We start from the raw sequence: 19625 nt of genomic DNA, 5'->3' as shown, positions 1-19625 counted from the left end.
CGTTCTCCTTCCCCTGTTGCAGTCAAGATTGACCACCCAGCAGGCAAGTGAGGAAAGAAGGAAAATTTTGAAAAATGCATTATATCCTAATAAGGTTAGCCTTGTAAGCAGATAAAGGTTAAATAGAATAAGAGGAATTCTCCCTGGATCTGGAGTAAACGGATGACAACAGTGTGCTCTGATTTGTTTCTGGAGTACTGGTTCTGTTCAGTATAATTGGCCATACGGTCTGCAGAACACAGGTGATTTGCAGATAAGTGGGTCTGCATGGGGCCTGGTTCAAGCCAATGCTCAGCCACTAACGTCAGCAGTCGCTTTCTTTCTTGTTTCAACTCATTAGACCTGAGTGCTGCACAGGGACGGAGGTGGGAACCGTCGACCCCTTTAGCACAGCGGTAGAAATCTACATGTATAATTTATATTAATTAAAAGAAAAATGCAGTCATACTTTAAAAGAAAGTTACTGTTTTTCTTAATATCGTAGCCTGTAGGTGTGTGTGTTGTGAGGGTGAGATGTGAGAAGAGACAGCGACCGAGAATAAGCATCATAATAAATCTTAGGCTCTGTCTAAAAAGCTAAACCTAGACACTGTCGCTTGAATACACCAGGTAGATGCTTGGATTTTTCACGCTCTCACCTCCTTGCAGTGTCAGTCCCTTTCTCAGAGATGTATCATTATTCATGTGTCAGTGGATTACATGTCCCAGTTGGCTGAAGATTAAAGCAAAGGTATGCAAGAAGGACAATTTCAGCCAACATCTTTTTGCGTTCTTATTATGCTTCAGTCAGTTATACCCCTACCTTTGCTGTGCTTTATATTAAAATGTACCAGCACTTCTAAAGGCTGTTTAGTCACTTAAATGAATCACTTAGATCAGAAGGCCAACAGTGAGTATGGAAGGTTTTTAAATGTCGTGGCCTTGGATGATGCCGGCTGCATTATACGAGCTGTGAAAGTGCTCGGATGTTAGACAGAAGGAATCTTGCCGTCATCTAACCAGAAATCTCCCTTAGAGATCATAGCACAAGATAACCACTACAGTTCTTCTGTTGACAGGAAGCATTTGGAAGCACCATTTCTATGAGAATAAATCATCAGCTGTGCATTTGTCCACTATTGCCTTATTGTCTTTCCCATTAACTGTAAGCATCTCTTTCAGTGTACTTGACCTCCTCAATTAATCGCCCCTCCTCTTACTTTTTCCATGAAATGTTTAGCCTCTTCCTCTCTATCCAGCTCTGTGATGCTGCATATTCCCTTTCCATCTTAAAGAGTCTCCAGTGGTGCCTTTGTAAAAGATGAAGCAGTCATCATGTCAATGATCTATGCCACTTCTATATCTTTCCTTTCATTTTGAAAAACTGAAAGCAATTAGCCTGACTTTGATCAATAGTTAAATATTATTACTACAGAAAAAAAATGATAGGGTGCCGAGGGGAGTGACTAAGTTCCTGGGAAAGCAGATTAGATTATCTTCAGACTAGCGGCTTCCCACTGTTTCCAGTCTTTGCGCTAAGATGAAATTTAGTTGTGAATTGTAGGATATAGTGCAGAAAGTTACTGCAGCCAAGAAATATTCCAGCACAAAACAGACAATGTCTTTTTGAGAATTCAAACTAGTGGCTAGATAATACTAGATGGCATGTGTTGGTTTGTGAACCTTTAAAGTGATGACAGACTGAGTTTTATTTTAGCCACAGACCAGAACCATGCTACACATTTCCTCCCACATCTCAGTCCCATTTTGCTAAGCTAAAACGTTAAACTGTGTCTTTACCAATTACAATTCATTTTTTAAAATTTTGTTATGTAATGTTTTATTTTTAATGTTATTGCTGGTTAACAGCATTGCCTCACAGCATGCCCTGGGTTTAAATCCAAGCTGGGGCTTTTCTGTGTGGAATTTGCATGTTCTAGCCATGCGCTCCAGGTACTCCGGCTTCCTCCTGACTTTGCATGGGATTAGGATAACTGGAGACTATAAATTGGCTGTAGATGTGAATGTGAGCGCGACCAGTCGTCAGGATCTCTGTGTTAGCCCTGTAACAGACTGGCGAACTGTCCAGGGTGTGCCCTGTCTCTTGCCCTAAGACAGTTGGGATGGGCTCCATCCACCTCCTCCCAAGAACCCTGACTTGGATAAGAGAAACAAAATCAGTGGGTGGATGGTTTTTTTTTATTTGAAATTAAAGGCACAATTGAAGCCAAGCTGTTTTAGCTCTATATTCAGAATTTTGGTTGTAGCTGCAATGTGTTGGCTTCTTTACGTAACTGGGCCATATCAGAATTCACCAAGAAACTGCTGCATTGTGAGAAAGGTAGTCAAGAAAACTGACTTGATGGGAAAAAAAACACACACACACACAACCACCCCACCCCACCCCACCCACCCACTCAGACATATAACCACACCACACACATCCACTGTCTCATCACTATTGCAAGGACATCACCTCCTCCCCCACCATACCTTTTATTTTTCCTCTGCTTCTCTCATTATTTCTCAGTGTCCACATCTCTTCCTTCATCTTTTCTCCGCATCCCCCCTTCTCTCTTATATTCTCCCGTGTTCCATCTCCATCGCGGGCCAGCCTGATGTGTGGTTGTAAGAGGAGCTGTTTTGACCTGACATTGGGTTTGTTCAGCACGTCCATCCACTGCTGCTCGAGGCCCTGTGGGGTCCTCTGCGGTCGGGGCTTGTTGCTCATGTAGTGCAGTTCTCCAGCCAATACACTCACTCAGAATACAAACCTGGAACTCACCTCTGAAGAAGGAAGACAGGGACAGGGGTAACAGCTGTGGATCAACACTGCTTCTCCTTCCCTCCATTTGCATCGGCCCGCTTCATTTTTTCTCTCTCACACAACCCCCTTTCTCTGTCCACCTCTCTCTATGCCTCGATGCATACGTACAGTACACAGACTCGAGTAGCACAACAGCCCTGGGCGAAAACCTAACATACAAGCTTCAGCTCAGCCTTGTTTGAGGCTGCACACACACGCGCACACACACACACGCGCGCGCGCACTCGCAATATCAAACTGAGATTCCCAGAGCTGTTCTCTGCAGTTGCATTGAGCTCTGTATAACGTTCACCTTTACTCTGACTTTACTTCCACTTAATAAATCTCTGTCCACACATTCACTGTAGCTTTTGATCAGAAGTGATCTCCTTTATGCATTTTGTTATCTGGATTATAAATCAGACATTAAGACACTTCGGATTTTAGAATCCTTTCTACTTTCTCCCATTTATTCAAATTGAATTATCAGATGATGAAAACATAATTGGTTGAGTGTCTAATCTGATAGCTTCTAATTCTTGCATTATCCATCTGATTTTTATCAATACCACTGACATGCATTTGGGTCATTTAGTCATGATGACCAATCTCTTTCATAATATCTACTTCAATCGCTCAGGTGCCCACAGTAGTATCCCCCCTCGCTGTGGTTGTGCAACATAGTAAATATTTATTATTGATTAAGATTATTTGCAGTTGGTAATGATAGAACTGTTAACACCAAGAAATAAATAAGACCACCGCCACATTTGCAGCAGGTTTGCTGGAGCAGCGAAATACACGGTTTGACAGTAATTGATGAAGCACCAGTGTACAGTATTTCATATGCTGAGCAATTTTCTAATTGGCCGAGGGGTAGCAGGTTGTTGTGCAGCCCTGCAGCATCATCACTGAGGGGAAACGTTTGCTCATCAGGGAGAAAGAAAAAAGGGAAGAATGCAGTGAATTATGACTCTGTTTAAGATGTAGAATGAACAGAGTTTTTCAATGTTTAATGATAAAAAACTGAATGGCTGTATGCTCTGTAGTCTTTGCTTTGCAGCAGAGATGTTTTCCTTTCATTTTCCTGCTGAAAAGCAGTTTAAATATGAAAGAGTGGTCCCAAGTTTGGAAGACATTTGGGTGAGGTTATGCAGTGTGTGCATATGCACAGCTCCTATATGGTCGCCTCAGTGCTAAGGTATGCATTGAATATTTTTGCATAATGTTTTTTTCTTTTTGCAATAGCATCCTCTGTCAGATGTTTTGTATGAAGTTATTGTCAACTGGAACCAAAACACATGAAAATCACATAGAAAATAAAAAATGTATTCATTCAGAGTTGTTGACTAGCAATATCTTTTTCCAGTAAGCATGTAGCAAAAGCTATAATCATGTTGTTTTTTGGGTTTTTTTGTAACAAAAACAAAACCTTTTTTTTTATCAGCAAAAATGTATCTTGGTGGGTCATCCTCTTTAAATTCAAATTCAGTAGTGAGGAAAAACCAAATCTTTTTTTTTAAAGCTCCTGTAATCCAAAAATCCACCCATTCCATTTTAAATCACCACAGACAGCAGGAATAATGAATCGCTCACTATGTGTGCATCATAAACATGTAAACACATTGGGCTGGGAGGTGCAAGAGTAATGAGGAGCACCCTAAACAGTCTGTCATCATCTATGCCTTTAGAGTGGGTCCTTTACCCAGGCTCCTGCAAAGTATATTGGTAGCATTATAGCATAGCGCTTCTTAATTTATCAATAAAAGAACCAATGTGTCACTCCAGCAAACACACAGCCAGCTCTTGCATTCAAGATAACCAGACCTGTCATGTGAATTTTATACTCTGTCTCCTCGCTCTGTTTGTGCAGTCCCTCTTTCTCGCTTTCTTGCCTTTCATTTTTTTCCCCTTCCTTTGGAAATTCAGATGAAAGCTCATCCCGACGCCACAACGGCTTTTCACGGGCACGAGTCCACCGTAATATTCTGATTTCATTATAGTTTATTACAGATGAATTATTCCCAATAAGCTATTTTAATATGGTGCACCTCTGTTGCACCTATTCCTGTTCTCTCCCCATAATACCACTAGCAGGACTCGTGCCATCCACCATATGTTGTTGGATGCTACCTGTAGCAGGTGTTGATACAAACTCTTCTTCTACAGTAGTTTCCACTCATGCTCCTCCACAGCCCCCTCTGTCTCTGTTTCTTCTTTGCAGAAATATTACAAAATTTAACCTCTGATCCAATTGCCAGCATTCTTCTGAGAATGACAAACAGTATTAAAATACATTAAAACGCAGAGTTGAAAGACAAATCCAAGGAGGGCAAACAACAGCTAACAGTGGTGAAAGGCAATATAATCCCTATGTGCTGAACTCCAAACAACACTCTGTACTGTGTGTGTCTGTGTATGTGCCCTATGCAGGATGGCTGTGGCTGTGCAATAAAGGCCAGACTACAGCTGTGAGAGAGAGGAAGAGAGAGAGACAGAGATCCCGTCACCAAATCCAATAAGATGAGTAGAATTTCATAACAGATGTTCAGCTTGGATATGACGGCTCCATCAATAACCACCCCACATGTGAGAGGCAGAGGGGTGAGCATGATGCAGTCAAAGTCACACAGCCATGGCAGAATCTATATCGGATTGTTTCACAGTTCCACTGGCTCGAGTCCTCTCCCCGCTTCGTTCTCGCCAGCGCTTCTTTGTTCTTGCTGATGCCTCTCTTTCATTCCCGCCGCCTCTCTTCCTTTCACCTTCACTTTTTTTTTTTGTATGTGTGTATGTGTGTATGTGTCTTGACAATAGAAATGTCCAGTCTTTCTTCAATGGAGCACGGAATTACATCTCAAGTGGTCTGGTTCAATACTGCTGTCCACTCTTGTCGCAGAGCAAGTAAGATGTTAGCTAAAAAAAAAATGTTGCCTTAGTTTTGATTTCCATTACAGTCTCTCTCTGTGTCTTAGACTTTCACTCCTTTCAACTGAAATTATGTTCATTTGACAAGCATCTTGTGAGAAGCTTAATTACTAAGGTTGGAGTGTGGGAACTTTCCACGTAAATGCAGGTGTGTTAACATTTAAACAATTCTGACTGAAATGTATCAACCGATCTGGAGTCTGTAGGGACAATCTTCGATTTGCACATGAGAAGCAATCAAGAAAAAATCTCTGACCTTCAAAGATAGCAGTTCCTTAAGTGACCACTTTAAGCGGCTCCAATGGTAAATTATTCCTCACAGATCCAATGTTGCAATAACAAATGTTTTTACCGAAAAATAGGAGTTTCAGTATTTAAAGCTATTTTCCTTTTGCATGATGAATGTGTGTGTGTGTGTGCGTGTCTGTATAGTGAGAGGGAATGGGTGTGTGTGTACCAAGGCTTAAATTTAGCATTATTAAGAGTTTGGATGCTTCCAGTGACAGATGGGCACTGTTTAATCCTTTTTCAGAGTTTGGTTGTATCTAAAAGACATTCAAATGATTAAGTTTGTTAGTATTTTCAGCATCCCATTTCTTGTTCTGTGAGTTGCAGATGAAACTTCATTCATATCATGGCTTCCAGGCTTCACTAGGAGTATGAGCTGATGACCCCTGCCATCTCTAACCCCATGTAAACATATAGGAAAAATTTATTTAAGAAAAAGTGTCTTTTGTGTTAACCAGCAATGATTAGCTGAGTAGATACAAAGAAGAGAGCAGAGCACCCATGAATGTGGAAAAGGCTACTCCTGAGACTAGGAGTGGAGGCTTTGTTGGTAAAAAGGTTCAAGGAAAGTTTCTGATGCGCCAGATAAAGAAAGTTCAGAGAAAGGATCCTTCCTCTGAACTTTGAAGAGTCCACCAAAAGGCTCAAACAGACATATAACCAACCATTCACACTCACATCTACAATTTAGAATTATGAATTTTCCTAACATACATTTCGTTGCACTGTTGGAGGAAACCCGGAGAAAAATGCGAGACTCTGTAGAACATAGAAAGGCATGAGGCCCAAGGCCATGGGAAGGAAGGCTGCTGTGGGAGCAGCACCACCCCGAAGACTCGTAAAGAACCTGCGTGACCCTTAAATCATGGAAAATAAATAAATAACAAGGTATTGCTGAGAATTGGATACTTGGGTCCAGTTGTGTGCCTGCCCATAGCATGGTCACCACACTTGCAAACATTCATGCAACTCCACAAAAAATGCAAGTCAATTTTGAATTTCTTAATGAATCCTTGAAAAATAGCAAAACCCAGCAGATTGTATGGCTGACAAGACAGCAGAAGGATGACTGTTTTTAAGCTAACTGGGTACTAATGGCATGATAAAAAGTTTAAAAACAGTATAAGCAGTTCATACTCTTCCACTGAACAGACGTCATATACTACCATTAGCTTGTTACTAATTGTTAGTTGATGAGTCCTTCGCTTTGCCTGTGAATATATATTTGACCATCAAGATATTTTCTACAAGTGGTTTTCATAACAGTCTGAACTGTGTTTTGTGGAAACTGTGGCATGGTTATTGTCAGATGATCATTGGTTTTGCCAAGGATTAACAGTGTACGTCTGCTAGACGAGAAGGTTTGAATTTAAACCCTTCTTGAAATTCTTTAAACCATTTTGTATTTTTTAATTAATTTTCCTCTTTTAAAGGCATCAGACATTATTTGTTAACGATAAAAAAAAAAAATCTGAAGGATTTCAGCTTTTCTTCTTTTAAAGCAAACTTCATTTTGTGCTAGGGAACTCACAGGCCTTCTGGACTGCTAACATGGCTATGTCAGCGCTTTGACCTTCAAACACTTCACAAACTGAAGAGATACTAAATATCATTATGTTGTCATTTCATCGTTATTGACCTCCAACACATTTTATTAGATTTGATGTGAATATTTCTTTGAATTTATTCACTTTTTAGACTGGTTGTGTAATGTAAAAAAAGTTAGATCACAGAATTCTATTGTTTATATTAATATTTATATATAAATTGTGTATAAATTATATTTAATAACATATAATGTTATTTACTATGCCCCTCTAATAGATTGGTTGCTGTAATGTCGCCTGGTCAGAAGGTAGAGCCAAAATAAGTAGTTCAGTCTGATGGCAGCGGTATAACAATGATGAGCATGTTTTCTTGTCATGCTTTAGTACCATTTAGTCACCACACTCCCTGCCCTGTTACTAGCCATGTCCATCCCTTTATGAGCACTGTGTACCCATCTGCTGGGTATCAGGATAATGCGCCATGTCCCGAAGTTTAAATAATCTCAAAGTGGTTTCTTGAACATGACGGTGAGTTCACTGTACTCAGATGGCCTCTACAGTCACCAAATCTCAATCCAGTAGAGCAGGATGTGAGATTTTCATCATAGATATGCAGCAACTGTGTGATGCTTTCTTGTCAATATGAACCACACTTTCTGAGGAATGTTTCCAGCAATTTGTTTAATCCATGCCACAAAGAATTAAGACAGCTCTAAAGGTAAAAAGGGTCCAATGTGGTGCTAGCAAGATATAATTACTGCAGGTGGTGGCATATCAAAACTGCCTGGTGATTGGCAAGGCTTGCTTCTAGATGGACTTTGGATATTGAGTTATTTCTGTTCTTGTTTTCACGTCTATCATTTGAAGTTTCCCCTTCCTGGTTTACCTAAGTTGAAAAGTCTTCTTCACAGTGGGTGAGCACTGTGGCGCGTCACACTGGTGCTGCATCTGTTTCTCTCTAACCACTTTAATGCTTTACAACGATCATTAACGTTGTACTGTGCTATTTGATCAGCCATAATGGACTTATCACATTATAGTAAAATATTAACACCTTCAGTAGAACAAATGAAATCACAAAACAAAATAATTTGGCTTCCTGCTTATGACAAAATCATCTTTTTCTCCTTCTTTTTTTCTGTTCTTTTGTCTTTTTGCTGGCATTAAAGTGATATTTAATCTTACAAGAATATACTGTATACCACACACATCAATGAGAGCACCCCATTACACTGAATTTATTTGTCTGCTGCTCTTTCTTTTCTCATTTTCTCGCTGTGATTTATGTTATTATAGTCACAGTACAATACAGTGCTAGGAATACATGCTGGGGCTGGGATTTTTCTGCTCAGGCATCAAGAGAACTAGCGTTCTCAGCTCATATCGCGTTGGTTTTGACAGTCATTAGTGCATGCCAAACATATTTATCAAAAATCAGCACAAGCAGCCTGCGTAGCAAACTTCATAAACAGGGATTTATATCAAACATCCAGTTCTGTCAAGTGTGAAAGTGATATATTTTAAGAACAGCTCTATCTATTATCAAAATATTTTACTGGCACATCTTTTTTTCTCTCCCAGCTGTCAGCAGGAAACCAGTCCTCTGCAATGATGACATAACCCACATTAACAACTTCTTACTAACGTTTACATCAGAGCCTGTGGTAATTTTGGAACAAAGAACATAAGACGCACTGTGAACTCCATAGGAGCAGGTGTCACACATATTTCTCAGACAAAACTCACCGGATCCTTTGCTCACACAGGGCATAAAGGGCTAAATTTCATCAGCTACAAACTGCTGAAGAATAGAGAAGAGAAGAGAAGAGAAGAGAAGAGAAGAGAAGAGAAGAGAAGAGAAGAGAAGAGAAGAGAAGAGAAGAGAAGGAGGGCCCTCACAAAAACAGGTGGGTGAGCGCAGAAAGGGATGATGGGACAGCAATGGGAGCCATCTCTGATTGGAGAATTCCTAGCCTCGGTAAACCTTTCTTCTCTCTCTGCCATGTGCAGAGTGTTGATAAGAGACATCATCCCAGTGACTCATTAATCAACTGTGAAATGTACAGCTACCTGCCGCTTTCTTATTCCCGTGCCCCCAAAACCTTTCCACTACCTGCCTCCTCTGCTTCTCCTCTTCCAGTCTTCTGTGGAAAGAAGAAACAAACTGGACTCCACAAGGATCCCCTATGGGAAAAAAAAGAGAATATTGCTCTTCTAGCAAATTTCCTGCTTCAAGATTTTCCCCGTTCCCTGTCATAGCCGCATGCACAAAGCCCTGTTTACACGTGTATTTGAACACAGAGACAAGCGTTACCACACATTCAGTGTTTAAACACAGGAATGCAAGGATACGAGAGAAAAGAAGCACTTTAAAGTTCGTTTAAAGAGCACTTCGTTCTACCCTATCACAGCAGCTTAAATGACGCACATCCAGAAGATAACTCTATCATTTGCCTTTACATCCAGCATCCAGTCCCAGCTGCCACAGTTCACTTTCCCCCCTACAAAAGCACTTTATTCTGCCTCTTTTCAAACTGTCCCACTGCTGCACTTCTACGCCGGTAATATCTCCGAAAATTGTGCAGTGTGATTTGTAGACCTCTTGCATATACATTCTCTTAAGCTGTGTAAGAACTGCTGATCAGCTGTCTTTTTCACCCCAAACTCAGACCCTCTACAGGGAGGGGGTGAATATAAAGGGAGGGGAGATTTGAATTTTTATGACTATATTTGCATTTTTGACATGTCAAAACCTTTAATTTATCTGCCTGTTTTGATTGCCTATATGGGACGCTGACTGTATAATCACTCACAGTGCCTCATCAATTTTTCTGAAAAGTAAGCAACAAACTGACCAAACGCACACTTGATTAATAGACTGGGTGGGATGGACAATATTGTTCTTGTGACAGCTACCCAAAAGGGAAGTGTGGAGAGATTTAAGCTGTAAATGTTTTGATTGTGAAAATTCTAAAATAAACGCAGCAGGGCAGAAGTTTACATGCAAATTGCATTAATGAAACAGGATATACTCCGAACAGGTAAATGCTTTCATTTACTTCTGCGGCATCCTGCAGAGACATGAAGAGCTTTGTTTCCTTCTGCACAGGGAAGAAAAAACTGAAAGAAAAAAAACGTAAGTTGTCACACTGGTGGAACATGAAATGCCACTCAGTGATTTCTATAACGCCTAAACATTGTTATCATCCAAGTACAAACTGTTTGCATTTTACCTTCTTCAAGTATGAATCCTGCCTTAGACTCCACTGAGCTCTGAATTATTCAGGAGCAAAGCGAAACAGGGGTAAGTGGCTGTAAAAGGAGGAACCAAGTGTCAAACTAGACCCACACGCCTCGTCACAAAGACCTCGAATGCTGCATGCTATATTTAGAGATAATTCAATCTGAAAAAGTAAGCATATAAAAATAATAAGATTATCTTGATATAAAAAGGACTCAGGTTTGTTGAGGAGAGCACTGGGTTGTGTCCATGAGTTGGTCTGGACTAAAATATATTATGCCTATATTGTATTATGGACTACTGAGGCTGTTCTTGCTGGGGAATTGGCAGCTCCGCTTCATCTTTGATGGATTTTACCCTCCAAAATTGTGTAATATTGATGTAGGATGAGAAACTCTTGTAATGTTTTTAGAATCTCGCAATCTGATCCTGATATTTTCCCTTGATTTTGCAGATATGTTTTAAATAGATGATCAGATAGATTTGTTTAGACTTAACTACTTTGTCCACATTGCCACATACAGTTAGGTTCCTAATCTCATGGGTAAAGGTGCAACGTTTGTAGTTTTTTTTTTTCTGTGCACCACCACAGCGGATTTTAAATCACACAATAAATATGCAATTGAAGTGCAGACTTACAGCTTTAATTCAAGGGTTTTAAAACAAATTTTGTTGAGCAATAAATGCCTTTTTTATACTCAAGCTCCATTTTTTTAGAGTCGAAAATAACTCGACTATTGACTGACAAGTAGTTTCAGGGCCATGTGTGGATAGTTTGCTTATTATTTCATGAGAGGTGAAGCAGGCAGAATATCTGAAGTGTTGAATTTGTATTTTGTAGTTTTTCACTGTAATTTAAAATTTTAAAGAGTGGCCAAATCAACAATCTGGTTCATCCTGCAAAAGAAGGAATGCATGGACCAGCTCAGCAACACCAAAATGACCACAGAAGACCACAGAAGTCAATAACTGCAGAGTTATTACTTGGTAAAGAATAACAGCTTCGCAACATTTTACTAAGTCAAGAACACTCTTGAGTAGGTATGTGCATCATTATCAAGGTGTACAATCATGAGTGTAAATACAGAGCGTTTACAACAGGGGGCAAAGCACTGGTTACACACAAGACTAGAAAACATCTAGAGGTTCTGCACTTTTTTTTGCAAAAAATCCCCCAAAACTTTTTAGACAAATGACATAAAGATAAACTTGTACCAGAAGTAAAAAAGAGAAAGAAGAGAAACAGCTTATGATCCAAAGCACACCCGATCATCTGTCAAACATGGCAAGTTGTGCCACTTGCCATTGTAGTGGTGTTATGGCGTGGGCATGTATGGCTACCAGTGGATCCCTGACACTAGTATAGACTGATGAGAGAAGCAGCAGTGTGAATTGTGATTTATACAGGGCTATAGTCTCTACTCAGATTCAGCCAAATGCTCCAAAACCGATCAGGCAGCACTTAACGGTGTAAATAGACAATGCCCCAAAGCACACCACAAAAGCAACCCAACAATTTCTGAAGTCAAAGCAACAGGATAATATTTAATGGCTAAGTCAGTCCCCTGATCTCAGTCCAGTAAAGCATCCAGTTATTAAATGCAAATACTGAACGCAGAAAGAACCACAAACAAGCAGCAACTGAAGGTTGAAGGAAAGTGAGGAAACACCATGGGTTCTACACTGCAGGCAGTAACTTGAAAAGGATTCTCATCCAAGTATTAAAAACAGCAAAATAATAAAACACACTATTAAAATTATTTTAATTAATTTTGAGCCTCTTGAAATAGGGGACTATTTGTAAAATAGCTGCAATTCCTGAATAGTTAATGTAAATTTTTTTGTTAAAACCCTTGAATTAAAGAGTCTGTGCTTCAATCACATCCTGATTGTTTGATTTAAAATTCTCTTTGGTGGAGGCAAAACTACAAACATTGTGTCTTTGTCCAACAATTTAGAGACCTTGAAAGTCTTTCAAAGCAGTCTGAAAACACTGACAGAGGTACATTACAATTCGAAAGGACTGCAACATTCATAATGTGATATCAGGAAAAAAAGAGATTGATGTTCACATGCATGAGTTCATAGCCTTACTTTTAAAAATACATGCGTTTTTCTTTGTTTAATATTGAAAGTGTGTGATTATTGTGCGATTATTTGCTACAGGTTAAAAATCCTTACAATTCACTTGTATATATTTATATCTATATATAATGGATATCTATATATCTATAGTCAAAAACATCATGGTTGCTTTATGAAAATGTGTTAAATGTGGAAGGCAAAGAAAAATATTGTGCTGAGATTTTTGCCATTTTGCAGCAGTAATCTGCAATAAACTCACCAGTATAGGAAATGACTGTAATTTCTGCCAGACCGAACCAGCCTGTGGTGGTGAAAGCACACTGAGCTGAGTTTCATGCAACATTCATGATCCGGGCAGATAGTAAACCTTTTCTAAACCCTGCCTGCTAACACAAAGCTGTTTGGTTCTAGCATGCATTAATGTGTCACAACACTACACTTGATGTGCTGTTTGAAAATAAAATCTTTTTTTTGGTGAAACTACTGGTAACATTCATTCAGAGCAGTGGACATGAATTATGAAAGCATGAACACACAAAAAATGTCTCATCTGCAAAGATGCCAGCGCAAGTCTTGATTTTTTTGTTGTTCTTTCAGCATCTGTCAGAGCGTGTGTTTCAAAAACAAACACAATGCACGGATGGTCAAAACAACATTCTTATGGGTGTAACATCATGCATTCTGCCTCATCTTGTTTGCAAATGTGCTCTTTTATAGCTATATCCAAAAGATTGTGGCTAAGTTGATTGCTGAATTGCCCAAGTTACACAGAATGACTTTCATGTCCTTTTAACAGTGGACACCAAGCAGCTGAATACATCAGCTCCTCTTCTGAAGAGTGAAAACAAATTTGATTGTGCGGAACAATTTTCCATTAAAAGAAAGCCATTTAAAGGACAGGCTGACATTTTCACATGTCTGTTAATAACACTAATAATAATCATCAATAATAAGAGGCAGTCACACACACTCAAACGGGCCCAATCTGTTAGTGAGAGGCTGTTATCACTCTTCTCCGCTCCTCTGGACAAAAACTGAATGAAGAAAAAGTTCAGAGACCCCTAAAATTGGGAACAACAGAGCTGGAAGTTCCCAAAAACGCTTACCAGAACTGGAGGTTGATTTTACTCTCCAATTACAATATGCATCATAACCTCTGCTGTCTGACGGGGCAAAATAAACCCCCACATGGGCAATTCAAAATGCTCCTCACAAGCTACTTTTCTCCTGCTTGTAAACCCATTCACACATTGTAATGAGTTTGTACACACATAGACAGACACACACAGTAAACAAATATTACAATATTCACACACAGATTATGGCTTTTTCAAGCAGTTGGAGCTCGTTTAATTTTATCCCTGTATACATTCTTTGTGATCAAACCTTAATAGACAAATATAAATGCAGATAATGAAATCCTTCCTTGAGTACCAGTACAGAGCCACCTGTGCATACAATAATGTCCTTTAAAGGTACTAGATATCATTAGGCTGAATGAAAGAAAAAGTGTTGTTTATATACATAGAGACAGAAATATACACGTGTGCGGGTGGACATATGGCGAACACCCACAATTATCAACAACATCTTAAATGACCATAAGACCATTAACTGTTTAACACGGCCGCCTTTAGCTCTTTTCGCCGCCTGCTTAAAAGGTATACTGTAGCACCCAAATGAAAGCTCGGTACTGTAGATTGATTATGGTCACAGATACTATACCAACACTTAGAACATTGAGTAGGCTTTACAATTTAGAGTTTACACTAGATTTGAAGAAACAGAACGTAATCATCCCCCATCCATGCCTCTAAATGTGCAGTCTGTTCATCCAAGAGAAGATTAAGTCAAGAACAAGTTCAAGACCCAAAGCAAATAAAAAAGATTCCTTCTTTTTTCCCCATCTCACTATATGACATTTACTTCAAGCTCACTCCTTTTCTCTTTGCAACACTTTCCTTTCTGCCAATCCTGCCTTGCCTTCTTTTAATTGTGTTGTTCATTCCCCCCCCCCTCTCGCCCTCCTTTGGTGAGAAAAGTGCAGAAGTCTTTGACATGAGCAGCTTCAGTCCTCTGGGTTTTTTTCGTGACTCAGTCAGAGAGCGGCCTTCGTGGCCTCTCATACCAAGGGTCTTTTGTAAAGCCATATGCTCCATCACAGTTGCGGTCTGCCCGAATGATACGATAAATGAACAACAAATTCACAGTTATAAAATTTCAGTCATTTCCACCTCTCTCGGCCTTTTGTTTTTCTCTTTCGTAAATGCCATCCATGTCAACTGTCCAGAGAATCAGCCTTCTTAATATCAGTCTCAGGAATAACACCTTCTGCATTTGGGATCAGCTTGTGGGTGGATGACCTCTTTTTTCTCCTCCTGGCGCTTCTATAAGGCATGCTGGGCCAGGACCAGAGCCAAAGCCAGGCTGGGAAGCAGAGCCCAGACACTGGCATGGAGACAAGAAGAGTGGTCCTCTCCCAGGTCCGCGACATCACCTCTTGGTTGGTGATACTGGGCAGATAGAGAGGGACACACAGAGGGAGAGAGAGATCCGCAAAAGGTTAGACATGACTCACAATTCATGCTGCTTTCCTGTTCTGGCATTTGATAAGAGAGAGGTCAGACAGGACAGGAGGGAAATGAGAGAGGACAGGGTCACTGCTAAAGAGAAGAAGAGAAAACATCATTCAAAAAGTCAAAGCAAGAAATGACATCCGCAGTACATCCACTTTGGCATGAACATTAAGTGTTTGATCCACCAAACGTTTTGATATGTGAAGTATATTTCAAGCCCATGCTGCTTAGTATGCTCCTTGCTTCATAAACAAGTTGGCAACAAAGGAAAGCTTCTTGTGTGCACTTTTTCTTTTTTTTTTCTCAAAACCTCTTTTAGGCTGTGCCAGCAAGTCTCTAAACAGTTTTTAAAGCTATCATTACAGACTTTATTTACAAGAAAAACATGCCACGAAGCCAAACACACACTACAGAAGCCAGCGGCGGCTATGGATTTCTTTTCAATATTTCATGAGGCAAATCTTACAGCAAGTAGAGGCCCAAGAAAATAAGACCCCTTGTTTGAATGTGCACAATCAAAACGCTACAGTGTTTATTCTTATGCACAAGAGAGAATAAACTTGTGAAGTTTATTTTCCCACACTGTTCACATTATGGCGGAGACGAGTGGGAATCAGCACAGATATTAAATTCTGTGGCCTCCAGAGTTCCACCGTTATACCCGAGCTACAATGGGTTTTATTATGTGCCGTTCCATAAAATTGTTAGCATTTTGAATACTTTTTCTGATTTCTGAAACACAAAGCATAACCATTTGCCTTCAAGTTAAAGCAGTCCTGCTCAATTTGCAAAGGTACCATTTCCAGTCCTGCACAGCAATACAGAGGCACATCATAAGGAACATGAAACATTTTCTCCTCCTCTTTCCCCCTCCTCCACCTTCCCCTCACCTCATCTTCACCATGTATTTGCCCATTTCGCTGTGCACGGGGAAAAAAAAAAAAAGAAAAGAAAAAGATTTACTATGATGTTATCTACCAGCACTTCGTCTTCCACCAGAACGAGGCAACACATAAATGAGAAAATAAATAATGAAACGAGAAAATTGTTGAGTTATTTTAACAAGACAGCCATATTTTTGCTTCTGTGACGAAGGATGCAAGAGGGAGAACGAGGGAGACAAAGGAGGTGTTTCCAGTAGCCGCAGTTATCACAGTACCTGTGTTTGTGAATTCGCACTTTACAAAGAAATGATTGAAATGACAGTTGCCAAAAAAAGAGGGGTGCACGCGCGGAGGAGCAGCACTGGGTAGCCTGACAATGCACCAAACACATCCGCGACTAAAAGCCAATTAATTAGCAAGGGCAGTGATGTGTGGCAGCAGCCTGTTGACATGAGTCCAGATCTCTAGCTGCAGCCAATATCCACACATACACACAGGCTTGTGATAAGCTGCACACACATGAACAAAGGGATAAAGCACAAACACATGCATATAAATGACAGAATACAGACAATGTCGAAATGTCCTTATTTGTTTACAGGCAGAGAGAGCGAGAGAAACAAAAGCATTTATTTAAACTGTTAAAAACACACGTGACTTGTCATTTAAGTGGTAAACACACATCTAGACAGCACTTGTTTTCATTCACTGTCAAATTTGCAGCGAAACTGCAACTACTTATTGAGTAACCCTGAGTTATGTAGCCTTTTTCCACCAGTCAGTTCCATTCAATTGAGCTGAAAATCAACAGTGACAGGGTTACATGAGAGCACAGACAACACTAGCCTTCCGCTGCCTGCGAGCTGAGTGTGTGTGTTTGGGTGTGTGTAATGTGGGCGTGGAGACTGATCACTTGCACGAGTTGCTTTTAATAAAATTAAACATTTCAAAGAAACACATTGCAAAAGCTGTAGAAACAGTAGGCACTTCCTGTACATTTGAACACAAGTTTGGTAAATGTGAAGGTAATTGGTTTGAAATGGCATCGCATAGTAATTCAGTCATTTGAAAGAAGGCACAAGGTGTGGGGAAAAAAGCAAGCTGTACAAAAATCTGCTAATGAGGATATGTTGTCAACGTACACTCACCGGCCACTTCATTAGTTACACCTTGCCAGTTCCACAATGTCTTCAGAGCTGTTTTAATTCTTCATGGCACAAATTCAACAAGGTGTTGGAAAGATTCCTCAGAGATTCTGGTCCACATTGACCTGATAGCATCAAGCAGTTGCTGCACATGCATGATGTGAATCTCCTGTTCCACCACATCCCAACACAACCATCAGAAGAAGGATACAATGTGGCCATACAGGGATTGACATGTTCAGTAACTAACCCGAAGTAAGTTGTGGCATTTAAACAATGCTCAATTTGTGTTAAAGAGCTGGAAAAATGCCCAGAAAGCATCCCTCACTGCATTATACCACCAACAGCCTGAACTATTGAAACAAGGCAGATCCATGTTTTCATATTGTTCATGACAAACTCTGACCCTACCATTTGAATGTCTATACTCATAACATTTCAGAACAACTCACAACATCTTTCCAATCTTTTCCAATTTTGGTGAAACTGTGTGAACATGGTGCGCTTTGGCCTCAGTTTCCTGTTAACTGACAGCAGTGGCAACTGGAGTGGTGTTTTGCGGCTGTAGCCCACCAGCTTTCAAGGTTTGACGTGTATTTGGAGAAGGTTGTCTGCATAAACTGGCTGTAACAAGTGGTTATCTGAGTTACTGTTGCCTTCCTATCAGCCTGAGGCAGTATGGCCATTCTCCTCTAACCTTCCAGGCAATGACTGCTCACTGTATATTTTCTCTTTTTTAGACCATTCTCTGTAAATCCTAGAGATGGTTGTTTGGCACCAAAAACGAAGCCATGTTCAACGCCACCTTTCTTCCTCATTCTTATGCTTGGTTTGAAGTTCTTGAACATGCTTAAATGTATTTACTTGCTGCCATGTGACTAGTTGATTGAACATATTCCTTAACAAGCATTTGAACAGGTGTACCTAATGAAGTGGCCAGTGATGGTCATGGTGAATTATCTGTTGCTTTTATATAATGGTCACCACTTAACGATCCCTGACTGATTGTTTACTGAATAAGGTTTCAAAAACCATCCAATCTATGATAAATGTCATTCCCACTGAACATTTTTCCCTCAATTTGGGTTCAAAGCCCTCTAAAATCACAGTGAACTTGTTTGATGTTTAAATCAAACTTACCTGATGTTTCAACAGAATTTTAACCACTACATGTTCAAATAACTGACTATATATATATCTTATCTTTCTTAAAGTCATATCATTTTACACAGTAATAGATTTAAATAAAAATGCGTATCTACTTACAGCAGAGAGCAATAATATAATATAATATCTCCTGCTGAGATTGGAACCGAGTCCTTGGCATCAAATGAGGGTTTATCCTTGAGATACACGAATATTTTGAAAATTCAGTAAACATCAGATTTCTGCACACCCGCACTGAGATTCCAGGCGTCCGTACACATAGACTTGTGTGATTTAACATATATTATTGTTGTTTGTGTCATATATAAATAACTTAAAAGCATTAAACTGCTTTATGCAGAGTGGTCTATTTTTAGCCAAATTCTTTGAGTTCATATTGGAGCTACTACATAGAAGCAAAAAGATAGTACCCACTTTGACTGTTATCAGCCCATTGAATGGCCAGTTATAATTTGCAATCTGTCCCATAGATATGACTAGTAGACACCCTCCTGGTACCTGCCTGTAGCCAAGATGGTACGTTATCATCAATAGTAATCATGATAAACAGAAAGTAATCCAGATCAAGTGATGCTTTTGCAGTTGTGGGAATAAGAACATGTTAAATCTGCAGTTGATCAGGGATGCACCAGTTCAACTTTTTCATTTGCAGTACTGATATAAGATAATCTTGTGTAAGGCAACGTCGAGCTGAACTTAAACATTACTTTCCAAACTTCATAAAGCACAATATGGCTAATAAATATATGCAAGTTTATTCACTGAAACTGTGTTTATTAGTGAAATAATTTAATCAGCACCAGCATAACGCAAATGAACGGTGATTCTTTTTCCATTTGTTTAATTTCATCTTAGTATACTGCACTTTGCTGCCTTTGTCTTCTCCCAGTTTTACATGTGTGCATCTCCTCATGCACAGAGTGGAGCCGAGGACAACCTGGTGTGTTAAAGCAGGTCCAATAAATAATGAACATAACAA

The 19625-nt window shown here is 39.8% G+C and overlaps 1 protein-coding gene across 2 annotated transcripts in view; it reads right to left on the bottom strand.

Moving 5' to 3' along the window:
- Positions 1–14193: 14193 nt before the first annotated feature.
- LOC102778082 (GDNF family receptor alpha-2-like) overlaps positions 14194–19625 on the bottom strand; it is a 66938-nt gene continuing 61506 nt past the window's right edge. For both annotated transcript variants that reach the window (XM_006784062.3, XM_006784063.3), the window contains exon 8: positions 14194–15387. In XM_006784062.3, the coding sequence (XP_006784125.1) occupies positions 15262–15387 (126 nt within the window). In that variant the 3' untranslated portion in view covers positions 14194–15261. The remainder of the gene's footprint in view (positions 15388–19625) is intronic.

The sequence above is a fragment of the Neolamprologus brichardi genome, chromosome 12, assembly GCF_056152115.1.
Source record: "Neolamprologus brichardi isolate AB-2024 chromosome 12, ASM5615211v1, whole genome shotgun sequence".
Lineage (NCBI taxonomy): Eukaryota > Metazoa > Chordata > Actinopteri > Cichliformes > Cichlidae > Neolamprologus > Neolamprologus brichardi.
The sequence above is the reverse complement of the archived record's forward strand: the minus strand, read 5'-3'. Positions and strand labels throughout refer to the sequence as shown.